Raw genomic sequence first — 15,135 nt, 5'->3', positions numbered from 1 at the left:
TGCCTAGAATTGGATTCCGGACTGGGCACTAAAATGCTTGCTTTTGCCTTGTCCAGGTTTCACAGAACATATGTGGACGATTGGAATCCTGGGCCAATGAAGAGTCAGGTTCAAAGTGGTACTCCTGGGCTCTCCATCCCAGACTCAAACAAGTGTAACTGGAGACTAGAAAGAGGGGTCTCCTGCTCTAACTAGCAGATCTCCGTTCTGCAGTCGTACCTGACAGCTCTCTTCACTGATACTTGGACTGCAGTGGCTACAGGGTTCCCTTGGGTAGGGGTGGGGGTTGCTCTGAAGACCAGACTGCAACACTCAGAACTTCGGCAATGGACCGAGTTTATGAAATTCCTGAGGAGCCTAACGTGGATTCAATTTCATCTCTGGAGGAAGATGTCATCCGTGGGGCCAACCCTCGATTTACCTTTCCATTTGGCATCCTCTTCTCCACCTTTTTGTACTGTGGAGAGGCTGCATCTGCCTTGTACATGGTTAGAATCTATCGAAAGAATAGTGAAACCTACTGGATGACATACACCTTATCCTTCTTTATGTTTTCATCCATTATGGTCCAGTTGACCCTCATTTTTGTCCACAGAGATCTGGCCAAAGACAAGCCGCTATCATTGTTTATGCATCTAATCCTCTTGGGACCTGTTATCAGGTGAGCACTTTTTACTTTAAAAATTTTTTTTAATTGTTTATTTTTGAGAGACCGACAGAGTGTGAGCAGGGGAGGGGCAGAGAGAGAGGGAGACACAGAATCTGAAGCAGGCCCCAGGCTCCGAGCTATCAGCACAGAACCGGACATGGGGCTGGAACTCATGAACCAGGAGATCATGACCTGAGCCCAAGTCAGATGCTTAACCGCTTAACTGACTGAGCCACCCAGGCACCTCTGTGTGCAACTTTTTATTTCCTACCCCTATCTGATTTGTGCAGAGAAAGATGAAGCTAATATTCACAAGACTGAAACTGTACCTCTGATCTAATCATTTCTCCCATTCCCTCCCACTCTCGGCTTCCCTGCCCACCATGCAAAGAGACTTTATCTGAAATCTTAAATGCCACCGCAGTGAACATGTGCCATGTACCTGGTTAGGTACGGTACCACAGATAAGACTTCATTAGACAGTGTTTGCTATTTGGATTTGAGTTGTGAAAATTGGTATGGGACCAGCTGATGAGGTTAACCTGTGCACACAGGTCATAACTTCACAGTGTGTTAGTTTGACTCTGCCTTTTAAGACATTCTATAAATTGTATCTCACATTCAATGTCTTTACCCAGAGCTGCTTGGACTGGTGCTGCGGCCATATCCAAATTTTCCAGTTATTTGACATCTGGGAAATATTTTAAGCTATTTTTGGTCATCTGGTACCCATTGTACTTCTTTTTAAAAACATTTTTAAATGTTTATTTTTGAAAGAGAGAAAGCGTGAGAGGGGGAGGAGCAGACAGAGAGGGTGACACAGAATCCAAAGCAGGCTCCAGGCTCTGATCTGTCAGCACAGATCCTGACGTGCTGCTTGAACTCACGAACCACAAGATCATAACCTGAGCCTGAGGTGAACAAAGTTGGATGCTTAATCGAATGAAGAACCCAGGCGCCCTGTAGTTAGTTTTCTGTATTGGTTCATCAGTCTCCTGTTTATTGCTTTGTATCTTTCTACAATACAGGTACATGATTAGAGGGGGCAAAGAAAGAAAGTCTGGATGCTGTAGCACAAGTATCAAGTCTTTCCATTAAGATTGCCTTGAAGGGATGAAAATGTGCCTTAGGGAGACAGGCATCTGTGTCAGCAGTCTCATCTGGATACTATGAGATTTTCAAGGTAGGGAGAGGTTGCAAAACTTATGAAGTCAGGAGGAAAGAATGGACCAGGTTTGTCTTGATTGCAAGAGAGGCAGAAACCTGCAATCAGCTGAAGAATACATGTCAGAGTGTTGTGGGAAGATATTTCATTCTTAGAGAACTAAACACAGTCTGGAACTGTTTAAGGTTGGAACCTCCCTACTTAATTTCTTTTTAAATCAATTTATTTTCAAACTAGGAGAGATTGATTAGGCTACATTAGAGAAAATATGGGATATCAGCAGAAATAGTAGCCTGGAATTTCAGTGGCATGGAGTCTAGTCCTATCTCTGTCACTGACTAGTTTTATGGCTTTGGTGAAATCTCTCAAGATGCCTTGGGCCCCAGTTTCTTCATCTATACGATAAACGGGTTGGGCTAGATCATGGGTCTCAAATGCAAATGCCTACAGGGGCCAGGCAGATCTCATAAATGAGTGAAGTGTACCAAGTATGAGAAAACAGGTAGCTTCACGTGTGATGATAAAGGAAAACGAAATTTCAGTGTTAGAGGAATGATAGAGAATAGTGAATAGAGTGGCAAGCTGGAGTCTGCATAATTTGCCTAAAGGAGGCAGCTATGCTACAGTTCCAATCCATTGTTACACTGTTAGAATTTAGACATAACGTTGCCACGTTCCCCAACTTTTCAGGAGGAACTTCCAAGACAGGATTTTATATGAACCATCATTTTAAATTGTGGCGATTTGATCATTATGTAAAAGCACAGTATAGGCCAAACCACAGCTGTTGGTGAGACAGCTGGCCTATATTCAACCTTTGGACTAAGGAATCTAAAGGTCCTTTACAATTCTAAATCTTAAAAAAAAATTTTAATGTTTATTTGTTTTTGAGAGACACAGTATGAGCAGGGGAAGGGCAGAGAAAGAGAGAGACACAGAATCTGAAGCGGGCTCCAGGCTCTGGGCTGTCAGCACAGAGATCCAATGCAGGGCTCGAACCCACGAACCGTGAGATCATGACCTGAGCCAAAGTCGGACCCTCAACTGACTGAGCCACCCAGGTACCTCTCCAATTCTAAATCTTTGGAGGTCAACTGCAACAGACTTTGTCTTGAACTTGGAACCAAGAAATTTAGAGATGTCAGTAGAGGAGCAAGGAAACCATTCTTTCCTTTTTCGAATGCAATATATTGAATTAATAGATCAAGCGCTCTCAAGATGCAAATTTCAGCAAGTCCCGCCCCAGTCCAGAGTTTAGACTTCCCTCCTTTGCTTTGTGGCCTCCCAAGCCATCTTTGATGTGGACCCTCCATTTGGAGTGTTGCGTACTGTATTTCAATTTTTGTTATTTAGCTTCCACTAGAAATTATTGGAAAGCATTTATAATCTCAGCTAACCTGACAGCAGGGAAGAAACAATTAAAAGTTCATAAATTATATCCTTGATATGCTTATTTTCAAGGCAAATTACTTTTTGGTAGAGAGGAATTTGATTAGTGCTATTAGGCACAGGGAGGTATAGAGGACCTGGGTCCCTTTTCTGAAAAGCAAAGCTACTTCTGAAAATGAAAATATACTCTAATTTACTGAAGCTTAGAGGCAAGGCAAACACCCTTAGTTAAACCAGTAAATAGCCTTTAGAAGCATAAACAGAATGCTTCCTGCCACTATCTCCCCCAATATTTTATTCAGGAATAGAACTGATGAGTCTGGGTTAAAAATCTAAAATCTTTCGTTGGAAACACACTTAGCTTTTTTCTTCTCTGTTCTCTCTTCTTTTACTCTCCCAGGTTTTAGAGTTTGAGACATCATGCTTCTGAATGGGACATATGCCCCAGTCTCAAAGGGACATGGAGAATGGCAGCCAGCACACATTCCAAACCTTCCTATTGGGATCCAAAGGCCTAGAAAGCATATAAATCTCTGAGCTCATCTTTAGCCTATTTTTTCCATTAAATTACATTGCCATTAAGATCATCCTCTCCTCCCATCATTTCTCACCCTGTAGTCTTTTCTTCTTACTCTTTCATTAGCTCAGAAAATATTGATCAAATACACACCATGTGGTAAGGCTTGTGGGCAAGATAAATACAACCCATGCTCTCAGTCAGGAAAGATGGCTTAATTTTCACAACTGTTCTTACTTATCATAATGGTCCACAGTTTCCATTCCTGTCAGGGTGAGTGGACGCAGTGATAACTCAGGTGTTCGAAACAAAATGTTCTAGTTGCTTCTCTTCTATTCACCACATCAGAATTGCTTAAAGACTTCTGATTTATATGGGGAGATGGGAGGGATACAGCAGGAAATGTGGTCTTATCACTATTGCACATATCACTAAAGTTGGTAGGCTCTCATAACGATGTTTTTCTCCTGTAAAGAAAGAAGTTTAAAAGGCTCTTGGCTCCAGATAGGTCAAGAGGCCCCCAAAGCAACCTTTAGAGAGAGATTTTGTTGTTCCCTAGGTATGTAGCACATTCAGTTCTGAGTTGTCGAGTCTTGTAAGTACCTTTGTTATTGACTGGCATCACTGTATAGATGAAGTGTTTTCTAGATCCTCTCTAAGACTTTTTGGCAAGACAATTATAGTTATTGGCTTTGTCTTGAAAAGAGCAGAACTAAAAAGCCCCAAGTATGGAAGTAAATGCTTTGCATAAAGAAAGCTTTACCTCAGGAACTTGAGGTGTTATGAAAACCAGGGCCTTTAAGAACCTTCATCATTGTGCTCACTTTGGCAGCACATATACTAAAATTGGAATGATACAGAGATTAGCATGCCCCTGCACAAGGATGACATGCAGATTTGTGAAGTGTTCCATATTTTTTGTATGTAATTGATGAATTACTTAATTCTACTCCTGAAACCAATATTGCACCGTATGTTAACTGACTAGAATTTAAATAAAAATTTGGAAGGAAAAAAAATCACCCACAGAGTCTTTAAAAAATAAGAATATTTATCATTTTCTCTCAACACATTATTTACATATTTTTCTTTGCATTCAAGGCACTTTTCTACCATAGGCCTATTCTTTTATTTAAAAAATTTTAATGTTTATTTTTGATAAACAGTGAGTGGGGGAGGGGCAGAGAGGGAGACACAGAATCTGAAGCAGGATCCAGGCTCTGTGCTGGATCTGTGCTGTCAGCACAGAGCCCAACGTGGGGCTCGAACTCACCAACGTGAGATCAAAGACCTGAGCCAGATCAGGTGAGATCAGGACCTGAGCCAGTCAGACACTTAACAGACTGACCACCCAGGTTCCCCTACCATAGGTCTATTCTTAAGACAAAGCAATTCCTTAAATCCTAAAAAAAAAAAAAAAAAAAAAAAAAAAAAAAAAAAAAAAAAAAAAAAAAAAAAAAAAAAAAAAAAAAAAAAAAAAAAAAAAACCCACTCTGAAATAGTGTTCTGAAGTCAGTAGATGACTAAACAAAAAAAGATTTAGACTCAAGTAACTTGTAGAAGACATGACCAACTCTTTGACTCATGACAAATGAGTAGAATGGGAGAAAAGGAATGGCAAAAAGTAGCACAAACTCCCTGAGGGTATTATTCTTCCCTCACCCCCATTGCAGCCTCCCTTGCCAGGATAGCTTTAGTTAAGTGCCTGTGATGCTTTACTTCCTCAGATGTTTGGAGGCCATGATTAAGTACCTCACACTGTGGAAGAAAGAGGGGCAGGAGGAGCCCTATGTCAGCCTCACCCGAAAGAAGATGCTAATAAATGGCGAGGAGGTGCTGATAGAATGGGAGGTGGGCCACTCCATCCGGACTCTGGCTATGCATCGCAATGCCTACAAACGTATGTCACAGATCCAAGCCTTCCTGGGCTCAGTGCCCCAGCTGACCTATCAGCTCTATGTGACTCTGATCTCTGCAGAGGTCCCCCTGGGTAGAGGTGAGTAGGGTCAGGAGAGGGGAGGGCTCTATTTAAATCAGGGGTCTTAGTACCTCACACCTGAGCTGTCTAATATACTGACCTCATCTGGTTATTTAAATTAAAATGAAAAAAAATTACTTCCTCAGTCATACTAGCCACATTTCAGGTGTTCAATAGTTGTGTGTGGTTACTAGTTACTGTATTGGACAGCACAGGTATTGCAGAACATTTCCACCATTGCACAAAGTACTAATGGACAGCAATGTTAGATAGAGAACTTGGGGAGCCAGACATCTTAGGCCTCCCACATTTCTTAAACTGGGGTAATCCATTTAGACTAAAAATGCCACAGATAAACCCTCTCTGGGTCCAGAAGAAGCTGATAATACCAGCACTCAGTAGGACATTTTCCCTAGCCCAGGGTATTTAAATTATACTAAGGGGTTTTTGTTTGTTTTGCTTTAGGAATGGCCATCTTTTAATAAGAGGTTCCCAAAATATTACTGATCATGAGAAAACACATTACTGGATGAAAGCTCCTTTAAAAATTTTTTTTAATGTTTATTTTTGAGAGAGAGAAAGAGAGCGTGAGCAGGGGAGGGTCAGAGAGAGAGGGAGACACAGAATCCAAAGACAGGCTCCGAAGAGCTATCAGCACAGAGCCTGAAGCGGGGCTCAAACCTAGGAACCGTGAGATCATGACCTGAGCCGAAGTTGGACGATTAACCGACTGAGCCACCCAGGTGCCCCAAAAGCCCGGTTTTAAAAAAAATTACATCCCCTACTCAGACCTGACTCAGTCTGAGTGTGGGGAGGCCAGGAATCTGTGTCTTTTTTAAATACCCTAGTTGATTCTGATCAGCCACATTTGGGAAACACTGATGTAATCACTTCTCCCAACTCCAGTGGGGAGAAGGAAAAGGGGTGTGGAATGAATCCTGATGAGAATGAGGCTTGCTCCCAGTTCTGACCTTCTGTGTGATTTGGGGAGGAAGTTACCCAAGAGGTCACAGTCTTAATTTTCCACTTGTAAAAGAGGGCTCCTGAGATGAGTAAGACCTCTAGAAGAGGAGGAAATGTGAGTCAGTGTTTTCAAAGTCAAGATAAAGTACTGTTAATAGGTTTTAACAGCCCAAGATTAGCTTCATCTGCTTGGGTTGGAGCTGGTACAGCTGTGGGTACAGCTTTGAACCATTTCCTCATTATTAGATGCTAATCCTGCGTGGGAAAGCCCCATGTCACAAATAAGTGTAAAGAGGGAATTTGTCCCCTTTTCTCTTTTTCTCCACTAGGAATTGTTCTTGAAGTTCTGTTGGTCTCAATGCTTTTTACATACCTAGAATTGATAGTAGTGTGAAGAGAAAAGGAAATGATGATGTTTTCCTCCTGAGAATTTTGAAGGTCATCAAATCATCTAATTAAAATATGTAGGGGCACATGGGTGGCTCAGTCGGTTAAGCATCCAACTTCGGCTCAGGTCATGATCTCACGGGGTGGGTTGGAGCCCCGCATCGCATGGGGTTCTGTGCTGGCAGCTCAGAGCCTGGAGCCTGTTTCAGATTCTGTGTCTCCCTCTCTCTGTGCCCCTCCCCCACCCATGCTCTGTCTCTCTGTCTCAAAAATAAATAAATAAATAAATTTATATATTTATATATAAATATATAAAAAATTATATATATTTTATATATAAATATATAAAAATCATATATATTTTTATATATAAACTATATAAAAAATAAAATAAAATAAAATATGTATACATTACAAAAGTAATGCATGCACAAATCAATTGACTTATAAGTAATCCTATATGCATAGAAAATTTCCAGAAGGATATGTAAGAAACCATTTACCTATGGGCAGTGAAAATGAGAAGTCAGTCAACTTTTACCTTTTTCTTTATATCCTTCTATATGGTTTGAAATGTATATGGTTTAAAATTCTTACTATGACCATGTGTTATTGTGTTCTTATTTTTTAATTATAAAAATCAGACATGATTATAGTGAAGATTCAAAACCCAGAGTATATATGAAATAAGAGATATAATTTTACTCCCCAAAGGTAATCTCTGTTAACCATTCAATATATATCCTTCCAGACTTTTTTTTAGTATATAAACATACGTACAATATATTTGTATATGTACTTTTGTCAAAAAGGACTGTATTAAACATTCTGTTGAGCAACATGTCTTTTTCAAAAGTATGCCAATCTTTCTTCAATGGCTATTTATATATGCATATATAATAATGATAAGTGTATAATGTACATTTTCCTTATATAATTTGGGCCATTCTTTCTTGTTCCCTAATCTTCTAGTGGTAGGATTAAACTTTGTTTCTAATTTTTCCATTCAGAAATTTTTTTCTAATCCTAAACTGCTCCAGTAAAGATCTTTCTAAGTATCTGTGTACTGGAGTGAGATATCATAGGCTAAATTCTTAGCAATAGAAGTACTGGGTGAAAGGATATGCATGTTTGGAATTTTATCAGTACTGCCAGATAGCCCTCCCAAAGGGTTGTATGAATTTATATGCCAACATGTAGTGTATGAATATGCTTTTTCTTTATATGTTAAACTAAATATTATTTAGTTATAGAATTATAAAATTTAAAAACTGACTACTTAAATCATCTGCTTTTAATTGTGAGAGAAGCTGAGCACCTTTTCATGGGTGGTTCTTGTGTTCTTTAAATTGTTTATATTTTTACTCATAGTCTTTAGTGGGTTCTTTTTCTTATTAATTTGTAGGAGTTAGTTTCTTTTTCTGGTATTAATCTTTTCTCTGCTGTAGATAAATGTGCATGTATATATTTGTATAATGTTTTATATGTGTGTACATACATACATTTTAAAAGTGCATTGGGGCACCTGGGTGGCTCCATCCATTAAGAGTCAGACTTCGGCTCAGGTCATGATCTTAGAGTTCATGGGTTCAAGACCTACATCGGGCTCTGTGCTGACAGCTCAGAGCCTGGAGCCTGCTTTAGATTCTGTGTCTCCCTCTCTCTCTCTGCTCCTTCGTCATTCCCACTCTGTCTCTCTCTCTCAGAAATAAATAAACATTAGAAAATTATTTAAAAGTGCATGTGCATGTCATACATGTAAAAGGCATGACACACATGTGCAACACACCATATAAGATACACAATATAACTTCTGGCTTTCTGAAGTATTAAATTTTTATGTATTTAAATTCTTTGTTGCTTTTAGATTGTGTGCACTTCTTACAAAGGCTTTTAACAACTCCTATCTGATAGGACAATTTAGCCTAATCTTCTAAATAGATGATGTTCCACCAAAACGCAAAACAATAACAACAAAAGAAAACAACAACATTTCATTGAGACTGTATATTGGGATTGCATTAAATCATTTAGGTTATTTTGGAGGGAATTTACATCTTTACAGGATCAATCAGTTTCATATTAGAAGATGCTATATCTCTCCATTTTGTTAAATATTTTTAAATCACTTTATTGAGGTATGATTGACAAGAATCTCTGCCTATTTAAACATATCCACTTTGATGAGTCTGGAAATAAGTATACATCCATGAAATATCACCACAATCTATGCCATAAATGTGCAAGGCCTATAGTAAGAAGACTGTACAACTTTACTGAAGTACATTAAAAAATATGTAATGAAATGTACGTTAGTAAAGTTGTATCATTTTTTCCTGTAGGATTTGCATATTTCTGTAAGGCTTATTTCTAGGTATTCCATTAATTTTTAAATCACCTGATTTCCTAAGTGTCCGGGTAGTGCCTAAGTAGAGGAAATGCATGTACTACACGTTTTGGAAATGGGGAATGATGATAGTGATAGGAGCTAGCAGCTAGCATTTACTATGTTCTGAACATTTCTCTAAGCCCTTTACATGTAATTATTTTAATTTTTACAACAGCCCTCTGATATAATTATTGTCATCCCCATTTTAACATATGAGGAAAGAGAGTCCCTGTGAGGTTAAGCAAATTCCCCATGGTTTCATAAGTAGTAGTTGGAAAAGATTGGACTGGAATCCAGGATGTCTGCCTGCAGATCCCATATTTCTAGCCATATATCACTCTACAAAGAATGTAAGGGAAACTTTCTCCAAGGCCTTGTTTTTGATTCTTTGGTGATGTCTCCTATCAAAAACTTTCTGATAGTACCATCTCTTAAGGGTTTATAACAGTTTTTTTGGTTTAGTTTTCCTCATTTTCATCCACTTTTCTGTCTTCTCCTTGCTATCCCTTTTCTAATATCTTTTTCTGTTGAAGGCCATCTGGATCAGTGTAGATGAGCAAATTAACTAACAGCATTATGATCTATTATGGCATGAGTTTATTTGTAGGGAGACAGATGGAAGGTGTTTTTACATTTATGGAAATTATCAGGTTTTCCTCCTTGTATTAAATTACTATCAATAAATGAGTTCTAATTTAAGGGAAAGCATCACCACACTGGGCTAGATGTATATACACTCTGATGTTCCTAAGTCCACAGGAGCATCAATTCTTAAGGCTGGGACTAAGAGTAGTTTATTTTTTTAAATTTTTTATGTCTTTATTTTATTTTGAGAGACAGAGAGAGAGTGGGAGAAGGGCAGAGAGAGAGGAAGATACAGAATCTGAAGTAGGCTCCAGGCTCTGAGCTGTCAGCACAGAGCCCAATGAGGGGCTCGAACCCACGAACCCTGAGATCATGACCTGAGCTGAAGTCGGACACTTAACTGACTGAGCCACCCAGGCGCCCCTAAGAATGGTTTATAAAGCTGAGTATATCAAATCATTATGTTGTACACCTTAAACTAATACAATATTATATGTAATTATATCTCAATAAACACAGAAAAATGATAAAAAAACAAGGCTAAGAGTAGACACTTCAAGAGAGTCTCTCATTCCAGTCTTTGAGATTCAAACACTCTGCTTAGAGCTGAAAAGGATCTTGGAAACAAAGCTGTGCTTCTTTTTGGGTTTCCATGGGGAGGTTTTCACTTTTCTTAGAGATTAAGTTGACATCTCCATTGCTCCAGTTCCCTGGATCCAGTATTTTTATGGGAACAGAAAGTTCCAGCTTTTTTTTTTTTTTTTTTGGATGAGTTACCCCTCAGGCCTCTCACTCTCCTTGAGACCAGTAGATTTTTCTTACTGATTGGTATTTTTTGATAGAAAGGAATAAAAGGAAAGGGCCATTATGTGATTTATTACTGATACTGAGTGTAGCAAGTTACGGAGCACCCTGACTCTTCAGGGCCAATTCTATATAGTGGTATGGATGTTATGGGCTGTGATTTTTTTTTTTTAATTTTAAACCATTCTGGTAGAAGATTGGAGATTCCTAAAATATACCATAGCACCCAGATGATAAACAGATATTCCTGATGATTAATGCAAGCAATTCTAGAGTATCTCAGTGAGTTGGGGAATTAAGGCACATAGATATTCAGTGACTTTCACACAGCTTTCACAGGGCTGAACCAAGGGCTTCTAACTGTAGATATGTTATGCTGCCTTTCTAAACTCAAAATTCCTCATTAATTCCACAAACAGTGAGCACCTGCTATGTTCCAGGAAGTATGTTAGAATCTGGGGATACAAGCAATGAACAAAATAGACATGATCCTTTCTGCCTTTGTAAAATTTCCAGTATACATTCTGACACATTCTACAGGCACATACAAGATTAGTTCCTTAAAGAAGATGTATGTCAAAGAAGGGACTTCTATAACCAAAGGCATTCCCATGAATTTCCTAAGACTGGATTTTTTCAGAACTCCTTCTGCCTTCTTCATGCTTTGCTCAGAAGCCTATTCATCAAGTGGATGCTGCCCTATTTATATATGCTCTTCTTGTATTAGTGACCTCTCAATGCTAGTTTTGAGATCCACTCTTTTTAAAAACCTCATTTTGTGGGGTGTCTGGGTGGCTCAGTCAGTTAAGCCTCCAACTCTTGATTTTCACCCAGGTCATGATCTCACAGTTTTGTGAGTTTGAGCCATATGTCGGGCTCTGTGCTGACAGTGCAAAGCCTGCTTGAGACTTTCTCTCCCTTTTTTTTAATCTCTCCCTCCCTGATTCATGCTCTCTTTGTCTCTCTCAAATAAACTTTAAAAAGTATATTTTGTATGTTTATATGATTATTAAAGTATTACAATGTGTGTTCATTGTGGGAAATTAGAAATTAGAGAAACAAAAAAATTTTTTAGTATAATCCCTATCACAAAAATTATATTTCAGTTTATTCCCATTTTTTCTGTGCATGCTGTTTTCTTTAAAAATTTTTTTTTAATGTTTATTTTGCGAGAGAGAGTTTGCACACCCGAGTGAAGGGAGGACCAGAGGGAGAGGAGAGAGAGAATCCCAAGCAGGCTCTGCACTGTCACCATGAAGCTTGCTGCCGGGCTCTATCTCATGAACTGTGAGATCATGACTTGAGCCAAAATCAAGAGTCAGACGGTTAACTGAGCCACCCAGGCACCTCTGTGCATGCTGTTTTCTATGCCAACATAGCTGTATTCATATGTGAGTTTCATATGCTCTTAACTGGGCCCTCAAGTCTCACCTATCATCTCTATGGATCTATGGGTCAGAGTTTACATTTCATCAACATAGTCTGATTGTCAATTTTTTCTGTTTTTTGTTTTGTTTTTTTTTCTTACAGCTGTGTTAATGGTCTTTTCCCTGATATCTGTCACCTATGGGGCTACCCTCTGCAATATGTTGGCTATCCAGATCAAGTATGATGAATACAAGATTCGCCTTGGGCCATTAGAAGTCCTCTGCATCACCATCTGGCGGACGTTGGAGATCACTTCCCGCCTTGTGATTCTGGTGCTATTCTCAGCCACGTTGAAATTGAAAGCTGTGCCCTTTTTATTGCTTAACTTCCTGATCATTCTCTTTGAGCCTTGGGTTAAGTTCTGGAGGAGTGGTGCCCAGATGCCCAATAACATTGAGAAAAATTTCAGCCGGGTTGGCACCCTGGTAGTGCTGATTTCCATTACTGTCCTCTATGCTGGCATCAACTTCTCCTGCTGGTCAGCTTTGCAGTTGAAATTGGCAGATAGGGACCTTGTTGACAAAGGTCAGAACTGGGGACATATGGGCCTACACTATAGTGTGAGATTGGTAGAAAATGTGATCATGGTTTTGGTTTTCAAGTTCTTTGGGGTGAAAGTGTTGCTGAATTACTGTCATTCCTTGATTGCTTTGCAGCTCATCATTGCTTATCTGATTTCCATTGGTTTCATGCTCCTTTTCTTCCAGTACTTGCACCCATTGCGCACACTCTTTACCCACAATGTAGTGGACTACCTCCACTGTGTCTGCTGCCACCGGCACCCCCTGGGCAGAGTTGAGAACTCAGAGCCATCCTGTGATGCTGAAGCAAGGCAAAGCATTGTCTGATTCAATCTTCTGGGTATTTAGGGATAGGTTTGGGGTTACCAAGAGCAACTGTGAAATTGAAGGAGAGGATAGGGCTCATAGGTGACTACCCACCAGGACATTTTCTTAAACTTTCTGGTAAGCCTATAAGAAGAAAGAGCAGCTCCTGGATAGGTTTTATTTCCTTAAGATTGACTGTGTTTGGAAACACAAATACCCTGTGTTTGGAAACCAGGGTAGCTATTGTATGCCCAGAAGGGCCAGGGATTCTGTGAACACCCCTCCCACCCAGGTCATCTGTCTGGCCCTAGGGGATAACTTACCTCCAAGCACTTTAGGCTCTCTGTGTGTGATCTTGTAGCCCTGTTCATTTGATTGAGGCATTACTGAGCTTTCCTAGGGCTGAAAGCCCAGAATCCCACTAGAATATATACTGACGGATAAGAGAGGATGTGACAACTTGCTAGCTATGGGTACCTCAGGAAACTGGCTAATTAATGGAACCTGTAACTAATTAGTGGAACCTGTAACTGTAAGCATGGCTGGGTTTTTAAAAATCCAACGAGAAATTCTGGCTTAAGAAGAAAACTCCCACTATTAAACGAGCTAGTCTTCAAACAAGTTAGCTCTCCATCAGGATTTTACTAGTGATCATTCTTCAAAAACTTATCTTTTCTAGCAGCCCTTCATAGGCACACTCTGAGGAGGGAATGCCAAGTAGAATTCCTTCAGGGCATAAGCCAAAATGACTCTTTCTCCAGGATCTACATAAGACTCTAGCTTGTGGAATGGAGAGGTTGAGTAAAATCTCTCACTTTGAGCCTCATTTCAGGAATTCCCTCCAACCTGGCTTTTATGTGCTCTTGGTGTTTTACTGCTTGATGTGGATCTCAGAGAAGGTGAACTGTAATTGAAAATGTTTCTAATGTATGGGAGAAATGAAGATTGCTTTGTGTCTCCTACTGTTCTATTTTGTTGTTTTGTTTTTAGGGGAAAGAGAAGGGGACATAACCTTCATGTTGTTTGGGGTTTGGATGATGGCTAATACTCCAAGGTAGAGTTAAGGCAGAGGAGGGAAACTGGATCACATTAGCTCATCATTGGTACTGGTTTTTGCCTACAGGGTTTTATTTTCTAAAAGGAAATGTTGATCCTCTGCTCATTCCCACGCCCCCAGTGGATGAATGCATATCTACCTTTCCTACGTGTCTCAGTGTTTACATCTTCTGTCAGTTGGGTATGTTGATGGGAATGCCAGCTAGATGCCTCTAAAGTAACCAAGAAATTGAGGTTAGTATGACCACTGCCTACTGGGACCTGGTATCCCAGCATTTACCTAATTAATGCTTACTCCTCACAGACCAAGAAAGTGAGAATTCCTAGTAACATGTACCAATTGTTGCTACCACAGTGTTGTGAGAAATTGCAAACAATCTGACCTAAAGCTTCTCATCCCCATTCAGTTTTACTCTTGGGATCATGTTTAGAGTTTATCTTTAGCTATTTCCCTTCCTTTTACCCAATATCAGGATATGATGGTGGAGGAGCTCCCTCTTTTAAGTAACAGGGCTTTTAGCCAGAATTGTCCTAATTCCTGGCATGTCTAGTGTGTTTTTTCCATCTTCAACCACTATTTGGGGCTATAATGATTGGATAATTAATTTGGGGGAGAGTAAAGTGGCTTGCTTTGGAGCAGTGGATATTTTCTTTTTATTCTAACTCCCTCATTTGTCTCTGATGAAGGGACTTAGCAGTGAGCTTTTTATGACAACAACCTATCTTCTAACTTTGTTATTTAAGGTAATTTTGAAAAAATCTAGTAGGCCTCCAGAAGAACCCACTGTCTCTTTGGAATTCAAGCAATAATTTCTTCCCAGTGGTTTATATACCCTTACATTAAAACCAGAAGTGGTATAGAACTATAATTTGGTCCATAAAAGCCATGTGAATCTGTTTCTTAAGGTACAGGTGCTATGGGAACACAGTGACATACACTGAGTCAGGCAGGCCAATTAGAGCTAGAGTGGAGATACACAGAAAAATGTGTCTTGCTA

At 39.6% G+C, this 15,135-nt stretch overlaps 1 protein-coding gene and 1 non-coding gene across 2 annotated transcripts; both read left to right on the top strand.

Moving 5' to 3' along the window:
* The first annotated feature begins 277 nt into the window (after nt 1–277).
* XKRX (XK related X-linked) lies at nt 278–13,592 on the top strand. Its single transcript, XM_039218101.1, has 3 exons — nt 278–661; nt 5,448–5,716; nt 12,357–13,592. The coding sequence occupies exons 1-3, from the start codon at nt 327–329 to the stop codon at nt 13,100–13,102; spliced, it is 1,350 nt and encodes a 449-aa protein (XP_039074032.1). The 5' UTR covers nt 278–326; the 3' UTR covers nt 13,103–13,592.
* On the top strand, nt 4,537–4,639 carry LOC120220896. The gene has a single exon (XR_005525680.1). It is a non-coding gene; the product is annotated as a U6 spliceosomal RNA (small nuclear RNA).
* Nucleotides 13,593–15,135: the final 1,543 nt, after the last annotated feature.

This window comes from Hyaena hyaena, unplaced genomic scaffold (assembly GCF_003009895.1).
Source record: "Hyaena hyaena isolate Hyena2069 unplaced genomic scaffold, ASM300989v1 scaffold_744, whole genome shotgun sequence".
NCBI lineage: Eukaryota > Metazoa > Chordata > Mammalia > Carnivora > Hyaenidae > Hyaena > Hyaena hyaena.
The sequence above is the reverse complement of the archived record's forward strand: the minus strand, read 5'-3'. Positions and strand labels throughout refer to the sequence as shown.

Bases quoted from the DNA above. Each gene is read 5' to 3' on its own strand.
- XKRX (XM_039218101.1), top strand. From the start codon at position 327: ATGGACCGAGTTTATGAAATTCCTGAGGAGCCTAACGTGGATTCAATT. The intron at 662-5,447 runs GTGAGCACTTTT...TTACTTCCTCAG, and splicing joins CTCTTGGGACCTGTTATCAG to ATGTTTGGAGGCCATGATTA. The intron at 5,717-12,356 runs GTGAGTAGGGTC...TTTTTCTTACAG, and splicing joins AGAGGTCCCCCTGGGTAGAG to CTGTGTTAATGGTCTTTTCC.